Below are 10,534 nucleotides of genomic sequence, written 5' to 3' on the forward strand. Positions count from 1 at the left end.
AACGAGTACAAGGCCCAGGGGATCCACCTGGACCTGTCCGCCTCCCCCCAGCCTCACCGGCCCCCCAAGAGGTGGGAGGACTACACCAAGGAGCAGCACGAGCTCATCATCGGCCGCCTGACCGGCCTCGTCCTCCACCAGCTGCTGGACGGCTTCATGGCGGAGGCCGGCGGCGTCGTCAGCGAGCGTGAGTGTCTGAGGCGGCTGGGGTTCAACCTGGATGTTTACCACTTCCTCCGCGGATGGGCGGACTTCGCGGTGACCATCACGCGGATCACCGGACAGGAAATCAGCCGCTGTGTGCCGGCGCGACTTCCTCCTAGTCTGCCGTTACGTAAGCGGCCGGCACTCCCGTACTGTCCACCCGCGGACACGCCCACGTCATCAGAGGAGAGCTCTGGGATCGACCAATCATTTGCCTCCTCGACAGCCGGATCCTCACTGGTCGTCAAGGGGCGTGGTCAAGCTGAAGGCGGAACACTGAGACGCACCAATTGGCAGCAGGTTGAGGATGACCTCAGAGACGTGGTCATGGCGACGGTTCTGCGGTCCGTTAGTCACCTGGCCCGGCGCGGGGACCTGCCCACCAGCTTCCTCTGGACCGAGCCGGCCGGACCAGCCCCCTCCACCTAATAAACTACAACTACAACCAGCCCTCTCCACCTAATAAACTACAACTACAACGCCGCAGATAGTGACATTTATTCCTCATATGGCAAAAAAAAAGGCATCACAAAAATAAAATAAAAGTATTTTGCATTGGTTGCTGCATCGCGTTACTGTGTTTAAGTGAACGTTTTATATATCAAAAAATATCAAGTGTCTTTCCTGTGTGTAATTCCTCCTCAGGCCACTAGAGGCCCCCGTCCGTATGACCATGTCGTCCTCCAACCGAAAGTGAAAGGTAACGAACGCTTCTCCCCCGTGGAAAACGCTGACACACTCCGCCAGCACCGTTTACCGTGAACAGGCAAAGTGAAAGCGTGGAAAAGTACTCTGAAGTCGTGCCTATATCTCACTTTTACCCTCAAGACTCTCTCTCTACGTTGACGGAGTTTTGGAGACAGTTTTGCTGGACGATGCTCTCCACCTCCGGGTCTCATTGCCAGCCTCCCAGCGGGGGGTTCTCCTTTGAAAACACCCGCAGGTGAGTTGCTGTTCTTCCGCTAAGTTTGACGATGGATTCCCGGTCAGAAATGTCACCGTTAGTGATAAACTTCGACAGTTCTTTAGCCTAGATGAAGATGCTGATGAGGTGAAGTGGGGTCGGTCGATAATCCACAGGTGTCATAGCCTAGAGAGGGTCTAGGATGTATCTGGGCTTCAGAAGAAATGTTCATTTAAAAGTGTCTTTGTCCCCCATCATCCCAGTCATACCTCCACCTGAGACAGAGAGAGAGAGAGACAGAGAGAGAGAGAGAGGCACTGGGTGTCAATAAGAAATAAGGCTGAGCTGCACCTCAAACATATACTTGTTCACCTTTTAGTAGCGTTTTCTTGCAAATATCAGAAACCTGACCAAGTCTAAACATAAAATCACCATAGAATTGTATGTTGTTGAGAAGACCAGTGGTGGATTTTGGGCTGATCTCTCCTTCTCTCTGCAGGAATGCGGTGTTGGAGGACGGTCTGTCAGAGCGTGGTTACACCGCCCCAAAGTTCAGGAAGACTGGGACTACCATCGCTGGAATCGTCTACAAGGTGTGAATCACAGTCTACACTTCAGTGTTCCTAATGTGACTGCCTCGCTACCAGGGGAGGCTGGCAGAGGTAGAAATCGGAGGACGGGCTCGTTGTAATCCACCGAACGGAATGAGGAACGGTATCAAACACACCTGTGATTTGATACGTTTCATACCGGTCCTCATTCCATTCCATGCATTTACAATGAGCCTGTCCTCCGATTTCTACCTCCGCCAGCCTCCCCTGTCTTCACTACAATACGGTTTGCCTGCGTGCCTGTCTCTAGGACGGGGTGATCCTCGGGGCTGACACAAGAGCCACTGACGACATGGTCGTAGCCGACAAGAACTGCATGAAGATCCACTACATCGCTCCCAACATCTAGTGAGTCTCCTCTTTCCTCCACATCTCACTGTTCCTCACTGACCAGTGCAGTCAATGCTGCCATTTTGGGGGTTTTCTCATAGATTTGTTGTTGTTGTTGTTGTTGATGTTGTTGTTGATGTTGTTGATGTTGTTGATGTTGATGTTGTTGTTGTTGTTGTTGTTGTTGTTGATGATGATGATGATGTTGTTGTTGTTAGCTGTTGTGGAGCTGGAGTGGCCGCTGACGCTGAGGTCACCACTCAGATGATGTCATCGAACGTGGAGCTGCACTCCCTCAGCACAGGCCGCCCTCCCCTGGTTGTCACGGTTACCCGACAACTGAAACAGATGCTTTACAGGTGAGAGAGAGGACAAGAAAAATACATAATAATAATAGTTATTATTATTATTATTATTATTATTATTATTACTATTATTATATTAATAATATGTTACATTTAGAAAGTGCTTTTCATGATACAAGAATAATCTCAAAGTGCATACAATAAAATAGAATATTTGTTAAAATCATTGTCCAGTCCTCCGATTTCTACGTCCACCAGCCTCCCCTGTAGGGAAGTCTTCAGTAAGCTCTCTAGGTAAAGCAGCAATGGAAGTGTGATTCTGTTCCAGGTACCAGGGTCAAATCGGCTCCTCCCTGATCATCGGAGGCGTGGACGTGACTGGATCCCACCTGTACAGCGTCTACCCCCACGGATCCTACGACAAACTACCCTTTGTTACCATGGGTACGGTTGCTCGTCAGTTCTCTGGTCAACTGTGTGTGTGTGTGTGTGTGTGTGTGTGTGTGTGTGTGTGTGTGTGTGTGTGTGTGTGTGTGTGTGTGTGTCTAGGTATTTGTTTGTCATCTACCCATGTGCTTGAGTCCATCCATCCCGGGGAGGCTGGAGGTAGAAATCGGAGGACGGGCTCATTGTAATGCATGGAAGGGAATGAGAAGGTTTCAAACACTTTTGATACCACTCCTCATTCCTTTCCATTCCTCATTTCTCATTCCGTTCCATGCATTACAATGAGCCCGTCCTCCGATTTCTACCTCCACCAGCCTCCCCTTGAAAACTCACCACAGCCATAGCTTGATGTGTGTGTGTGTTTCTTAAAACAAATATTTTGCTTACGAGAATTTAATTGGACGAGAGGAGGCTGATATTTATATTTAGATATCAGTGTATTTTAAATGGTAATTCCTTACTAGGGCCCACTGCCTGTTTTCTACTCTAGTCTGTGTTTTGCTGCCACCTGGTGTCCAGTAGACACAGGTGCATCAGGCCTTTATGTCCAGTAGACACAGCTGCATCAGGCCTTTATGTCCATTCCTCACTGCTGTTGTTACTGCAGGTTCAGGAGCTGCGTCTGCCATCGCGGTCTTTGAGGACAGATACAAGCCGGACATGGAGGTGACATTAGTTATTTACCCGTCAGCGGTTGATCCATTTGTCTCAGTCACTCTCTGAGTTCCTCTCTCCTCCTTGTGTCTCCGTATCACTGAGAAAAGTGCTATACAAAATAAATACGTTGTTGTTGATGTTGTTGTTGTTGTTATGATGATGATGATGATGATGGTTGTCTCTGTTGCTCAGCTGGAAGAGGCTAAGCAGCTGGTGCGGGACGCGATCGTGGCCGGGATCTTCTGTGACCTGGGCTCAGGCAGCAACGTGGATCTGTGTGTCATCACTCAGGCCAAAGTCCACTACCTCCGGGGCTACGACCAGGCCGCTCAGAAGGGCCAGAGGTGAGTCCTGCAACGCTCTACTGCCACCAGGGGAGGCTGGCGGAGGTAGGAATCGGGGGACGGGCTCATTGTAATGCATGGAACAGAATGAGGAAAGGTGTATAGGTGTAATAATACCGGTCCTCATTCCAGTCCATGTATTCTAATGAGCCCGTCCTCCGATGTCTACCTCCACCAGCCTCCCCTGACTACTACCATCACAAAGGTATTATGTGATTCACATCATTATTTCTCCCTCCCTTTTCTCGTTCCTAGAGGGGGACAGTACAAGTACCAGCCCGGTACCACTGCAGTTCTGACCAAGACGGTCACACCTCTCTCTGTGGACGTCGTTGATGAATCAGTACAGCTGATGGACACTCAGTGAAATACATACAAGTACTCACATTAAGTGCACTAGTTCAGTTGAAGTCGTTTGAGATTAACTTCTTGGTATTTTATAATGGTTTGTTGGATTTAATAAATGCAGACATTCGAGGCCTTTCAACTTTATGTGTCATGATTATTACTTGTCTTGCATATTTAAGTTGCAAACATTCTAACGTTGTTGTGTAATACAACTTAAAAAGGCACACACCAACATGTATGAAGAGCTTCATTCCTAACACTTTTTCAAACATTCATTTTCAAACATTCATTTTCTTTCCAATAAATAAAACCCTAACCCGAAAGAAAATCATCCATGATGTATTTGAAAGGACAGTAGACTAATCACGTGGTGTTATTTGATAATAAAGACCCCTTTCTGATAATCAACCAATCAGCGGTTAAGACGCAGCAACAGTGGGGCGGCTGTGAGGAGAGGGGTCTGAACGAGACAATAACGGAAGGTCCCTGGTGGAGGCTAAGAACAAAACTTACGATCATTGTTTAATACACAATACAGCAGCCCCGAGATCAGATGCAAATGAGACACTTCTATAGAACTGTCTGACACCGTTTTGCTCATTATTTTTCGGCTCCCAGTCCCGGAAGCTCGACCTCCGCGGTTTAACTCCACCCCGCCCGCTCTCACCACAACACAGTTGCTGTCCAAATCGTCCACGCCCACTCAGCTCTGATTGGTTCAACACAGCGGAGCGTCGTTTGAATTCAGCGACCGAAGCTGACGCTTTCACCCAACGCGACGACATGTTTCTGTATTTATGATCCCAGCCTACGAAAACATATCGCAGCTGATTCATTTTGGAAACGTTTCGCTACCGACTGGTGAGTGTGAAATCGACATTTTCTACCATTTCTGTTACTAAGTGAAGTTGCAAGCATGCCCAGTCTTTGTCTGAAAAGGAGTAGCTAACAGCAGGAACAGCTAGCAGAGTGGGCTGCAGCGATGCGGTCATGCACATGCGTGCTCTGCTCGCCACTTCCACTGCAACGACCGTGTTAGCTGATGACCCAGATTTCGACACGATTGCACACAGCTGGATGCGTCACTGAGACGCCCCATAATAACCTGTGACCTGTGACCTGTGTAGCAGGCTATAGTCATCGCATAGGACTGGTCAGCCTTGTGGTGCAGTGGGAGGCTGGTGGAGGTAGAACTCGTAATGCATGGAATGGAATGAGGAATGCGTTACAATGAACCCGTCCTCCGATTTCTACCTCCACCAGCCTCCCCCTGCTGTAGTGTGTAAAGCCCCATAGATTAATTAAAGGGGGGGAGGGGGTGGCACCAATGATCTTGCTATGATCAATAGCTTGTATAATAATGATGTACTATGGTAATATTCTCTACTGTGCTCTTGTTGGAAGGCAGGTAAGAGTGGGACTGTGGTACCTGCTGGTGTGGGAGGATGGTCCGTAGCCATGACACCTCAGCAAGCCGACGCAAAGGCAAAAATCCGACGCGTCGACCCCCAATGACGCCACCCCAGTCCAAGTCTCCTCGGCGAAGCGGGCAGTCAAGTGAGGAGGGGAGGGGTGGTGGTGGTGGGGGAACGATGGGGGGGCGGGGGATGTAGGTGATTTGTGCATTGTCATGGAATCCAGCTGATGATGGTGTTTGGCTACTTTCAAACAAGGAGGAACCGATTTCATTAGTTGGTGTTCCAGAGGGTGTTGACCAGAACAGTGTCCATGTTGTTGAGTTATGGTTTGGATCTCTCCACAGGACCAGCGACTTCCTCCGAGCAAAAAAAGAGAAGGTTTCGCCCCGGGACTCGAGCGCTGATGGAAATCCGCAAGTACCAGAAGAGCACCAACCTGCTTCTACGCAAGGGACCGTTCTCAAGGCTGGTACGTGTACCAACAGAACAGGACAGTGACAACTTCTGTGTTTAAGGAATCTTTTACTTGGTGTATCAGGCAGGCCATATTATGGGTCCAGCTGTGTGGTCTGAGCCCTCAGCTCTTCTAGTGTCTTATCCTTTGATCTATCACCCAGATGTTGTGAGAACTAGTTCCAAATGGTTGGCCTGATTAGCATGTCTCCTAACAGAAAGCCACCTGTGAACTCTGAGGGACAGAGACACAGACCCTCATAAGATTCTTGAACAACACCAGATTCTGAGTCAACTATCAGTCTAAATCTTACTTGCAGTATCCCTGGATCTGTAGCCTCTCTCTTCTCAGAGTTTTATCTGCACATTTAATGTCTTCTTGGGCAGATCTGCCTCTGTGGCTGGTCCTCCTCTGCCTCTGTGGCTGGTCCTCCTCTGCCTCTGTGGCTGGTCCTCCTCTGCCTCTGTGGCTGGTCCTCCTCTGCCTCTGTGGCTGGTCCTCCTCTGCCTCTGTGGCTGGTCCTCCTCTGCCTCTGTGGCTGATCCGTGTCTTTGTTGTTGATATGCAACATGAACGTTTGTCCTCGTTGAATTGTAGTGAGGTTGTCTACCTGTGCTGCTTCCACAGGTGCGGGAGGTGTGCCAGATGTTATACTCAGACTTCATGAGATGGCAGGTGAACGCTCTCATTGCCTTGCAGGAAGTAAGAGCACCGTCTGCACCTCACTTTCCTAAACTCCTTGGTTCCCCTTTTTCCCGACCGCAGGTTTGACAGACTGTACTTTATTTTTTTCTTCCCCAGGCCGCTGAGGCGTTCCTTGTTCGACTGTTTGCCGACGCCAACTTGTGTGCCATCCACGCCAGGCGGGTAACGCTGTTCCCCCGGGACATCCAGCTGTGTCGTCGCATCCGGGGGGTGGAGCAGCTCTGAACGGACCGAGGAGGAGCAGGAGGCTGCGGGGTCAAACGGAGGCTGTGGGGTCAAACAGAGGCTGTTGGTCAAGGATTTGCATTTTTAACTGTTCCTCAGGGTTTATGGAAAAATGAATTGATTTAAAAACATTTTTTACTGTGGCGCTGAAGCAGGATTTGGGCTGTAGCACAGCCAACTTGCTAACCAGGTAGAAAATATTTGTCTGGTTTTTATGTAAATAATGTATACTTTTTTAAATGTGTGTTTATATGTATGTTTTTTGCATTGTGTGCCTTTATGATTAAAGGGGAAATTCATTTTCAGGTGTTTTTCTGGTCAATCAATAATGCATACCTGTGTTTACCTTATAAAGACAGTCTCATACCACGAGGCCTGTGTTTACCTTATAAAGACAGTCTCATACCGTGTTCAAATATGTCAGATGAGAGTTGTTGCACTCTGACCTGCTCTACTCTGACCTGCTCTACTCTGACCTGCTCTACTCTGACCTGCTCTACTCTGCTCTACTCTGACCTGCTCTACCCTGACCTGCTCAACTCTGCTCTACTCTGACCCTGACCTGCTCTACTCTGCTCTACTCTGACCTGCTCTACTCTGACCTGCTCTACTCTGACCCTGCTCTACTCTGTCCTGCTCTACTCTGACCCTGCTCTACTCTGACCCTGCTCTACTCTGCCCTGCTCTACTCTGCTCTACTCTGACCTGCTCTACTACACCAGTGATTCCCAGAGAGCAGCAGGTGCTCTAGTGCTGTTCAACAGAAGGACCTGGTGTGGGAGGGAGAGGGGAATCTTGGGAGTTGTAGGAATTAACTCAACTGGGCAATTTGGAACATGTGTCGTATCCACACTTGGGAGGCTGGTGGAGGTAGTAATCGGAGGACGGGCTCATTGTAATGTGTAATGCATGGAACGGAATGTGGAGTCTTATCAAACACATGTTTTGATACCATTTCATTCTGTTCCATTTCATGCAAGGAGCCCATCCTCCGATTTCTACCTCCACCAGCCTCTCCTATTGGAGACAGTACACTGAACATGATTTTCAATGGTGTGTGTGCGTGTGCGTGTGCGTGTGCGTGTGTGTATGTGTGTGTGTGTGTGTGTGTGTGTGTGTCAGGTTTTCTGTCTTCTCTCCATCACGTCTGTATTATTAGCCTCGTGTGCTGCTCCCAGGTGACCCTTGAGGCTCTTTTTTAATTGGTCACTCGGGACATTCTTGTGCTGCGTCCTCGCCCCCGACTGGCCCCGCCCTCCCGGTATACAGCCAATCAGATCTCTTCACACCTGTGTGGCGAAGCTCCTTATTAACCTGTTTACAGGTGAACTGGGCTGAACACTGGGGACCAAAACACAAACTGGGAAACATTCAGAAGGAAGACGGTTAAACGCCACACCAGTAGTCAATATAACCTGGTTGGGAGGCTGTTCCTGTGAGATGACTCATAGCAGGATGGACTTAAGGATGTTTCTCTAAGAGGTTTTTATCAGGTGAGGAGAATAGTTTCATTATGTGTATGAGAGAATAACGCTGTGTAATTGAGTGGCTTGATACATGATGTCATTTTAAGGTTGATTGTCCACTGATTCAAAAGTAGCATCTTTAAAGTCTTATTATAGTAGTGGATATATTTAAAGAAGGGGTGGTTGGTTGGATGAATGAATTGATAAATAGATAGATAGATAGATAGATAGATAGATAGGTAGGTAGGTAGGTAGTTAGGTAGGTAGGTAGATAGATAGATAGATAGATAGATAGGTAGGTAGATAGGTAGGTAGGTAGGTAGGTAGGTAGATAGATAGATAGATAGATAGATAGATAGATAGGTAGATAGATAGGTAGATAGATAGATAGATAGATAGATAGATAGATAGGTAGATAGATAGGTAGATAGATAGATAGATAGATAGATAGATAGGTAGATAGATAGATAGATAGATAGATAGATAGATAGATAGATAGATAGATAGGTAGGTAGGTAGATAGATCTATATGAGAGAAGGTTAGATAGATAGGATGAGCCTCGGGCCTCAGTGGAGTGGCTAGAGAGCGTCAGGCAGTTTCAGTGGGGTAGAACTGGTGGCCAACAGAGAGCGTTGTTGTGTAATCTGCTGGTCTCATGCTGTTTTTATTTAAGAGTTCTGAAAGTCCCATGGCAGTTGCAGTAAGAATGGAATTGCAGAATGCTGCTAACGGGTGCACGCTTTTTGAGTTACAAAAGGCTTAACATAGTTGAATAAGGTCGAATAGGCTTCAGAAAGCTTTGATCAGGGTTGATAATGGCATATTTTACAGTTAGATTGGTGTGAAGAGCTTGAAATGTGTAAGAGCAGCAGTGGTTTCCATAGACTTCCATGTTAAACGTCCATGTTAAAGAGTGCCGTTTCACCTTAGTTTGGTTTGATATGGAGGAACAGGAGTTAGACGTCGCTGCACATTTTAACGTTAGATTGCTGAAGCAAGCCCACTAATAAGTATGAGGAAGAACAATAGTTGGACTTGCTGAAGCAAGCCCACTAACTAAGCTCATGAGGCATTTAGAAGTTATATTCTTCAAGAATCAATGGCAATATACAGTAGATCATAACAGTAGATACATAACATAGATCATAACATATACTCAAAATATGTATGCACCAATCCCAGACTGCCCCTGGACCATCACAGGTAGGGGCTGTCATGGGGGCAGGAGGGATGAGAACTCTGTCATGGGGGCAGGAGGGATGAGAACCCTGTCATGGGGGCAGGAGGGATGAGAAGCCTGTCATGGGGGCAGGAGGGATGAGAAGCCTGTCATGGGGGCAGGAGGGATGAGAAGCCTGTCATGTATAAAAAGCAACTCTTTAAATCTCTCATTGTTGTCGGTGTGTTAAATAATCCCATCCCTCTCTCACCCTGTTTGTCGCCAGGCCAACCATGATGTCCCCCGAGGACAGCACCCTGGAGGGTTTTTTGTACGGCAGTAGCCATGGTGACGAGGTGGCAGTGGCGGGGGCGGGGTCTGTGAGCCAAGGGAGTGGCCAGGCGGGAGAGGACAACACCACAGCCAGTGTAAGGCAGCCTGGCGTCCGATCAGCTTCCTCTAAAAGTGCCCTGCACACCACAACGTTTAGCAGATAGACAGACAGACAGACAGACAGATAGATAGATAGACTGACAGATAGATAAATAGATAGACTGATAGATAGATTGATAGATAGATTAATAGATAGATAGGTACTTTATTGATCCCTTTTTGAAATGTAACCGTAGTTTAATGTGTCATAGAATGACCCCATTCTTCCCTCCCTCACATTCATCCCTCTCTCTCTCTCTCTCATCCCTCTCTCCCTCCTCTCCCTCTCTCCCCCCTCCCTCTCTCTCTCCTCCCTCTCTCCTCCCTCTCTCTCTCTCTCTCCTCCCTCTCTCCTCCTCTCTCTCTCTCTCTCTCCTCTCTCTCTCCTCCCTCCCTCTCTCTCTCCTCCCTCTCTCTCTCTCCTCTCTCTCTCCTCCTCTCTCTCTCTCTCCTCTCCTCCTCTCTCCTCCCTCCCTCTCTCTCTCCTCCCTCTCTCTCCTCTCTCTCTCCTCCCTCTCTCCTCC

General features: G+C 48.1%; 3 protein-coding genes across 4 annotated transcripts in view; all 3 read left to right on the top strand.

Annotated features, from left to right (window-relative positions):
* The first annotated feature begins 914 nt into the window (after positions 1 to 914).
* On the top strand, positions 915 to 4,289 carry psmb10 (proteasome 20S subunit beta 10). The gene is made up of 8 exons (XM_083681136.1): positions 915 to 1,147; positions 1,608 to 1,701; positions 1,970 to 2,067; positions 2,268 to 2,408; positions 2,683 to 2,798; positions 3,409 to 3,467; positions 3,651 to 3,802; positions 4,058 to 4,289. The coding sequence occupies exons 1-8, from the start codon at positions 1,080 to 1,082 to the stop codon at positions 4,167 to 4,169; spliced, it is 840 nt and encodes a 279-aa protein (XP_083537262.1). The 5' UTR covers positions 915 to 1,079; the 3' UTR covers positions 4,170 to 4,289.
* Positions 4,290 to 4,885: 596 nt separating this feature from the next.
* Positions 4,886 to 7,240, top strand: cenpa (histone H3-like centromeric protein A). 2 transcript variants are annotated; one of them, XM_083679996.1, is made up of 5 exons: positions 4,886 to 5,011; positions 5,555 to 5,707; positions 5,913 to 6,037; positions 6,650 to 6,724; positions 6,824 to 7,240. In XM_083679996.1, the coding sequence occupies exons 2-5, from the start codon at positions 5,596 to 5,598 to the stop codon at positions 6,950 to 6,952; spliced, it is 441 nt and encodes a 146-aa protein (XP_083536122.1). In that variant the 5' UTR covers positions 4,886 to 5,011; positions 5,555 to 5,595; the 3' UTR covers positions 6,953 to 7,240. The 2 variants fall into 2 exon arrangements, with proteins under 2 accessions (XP_083536122.1, XP_083536123.1); XM_083679997.1 differs by having other exon boundaries at positions 4,896 to 5,011; positions 5,559 to 5,707.
* A 2,631-nt stretch (positions 7,241 to 9,871) lies between these two features.
* The window catches only part of qrfp (pyroglutamylated RFamide peptide), a gene marked incomplete at both ends in the record, with an annotated part of 6,219 nt that continues 5,556 nt past the window's right edge, over positions 9,872 to 10,534 (top strand). The window contains one exon of the mRNA XM_083680520.1: positions 9,872 to 10,006. Coding sequence (XP_083536646.1) covers positions 9,872 to 10,006 — 135 coding nt within the window. The remainder of the gene's footprint in view (positions 10,007 to 10,534) is intronic.

This window comes from Argentina silus, assembly GCF_951799395.1.
Source record: "Argentina silus genome assembly, chromosome: 11".
In the NCBI taxonomy this organism is placed as follows: Eukaryota; Metazoa; Chordata; class Actinopteri; order Argentiniformes; family Argentinidae; genus Argentina; species Argentina silus.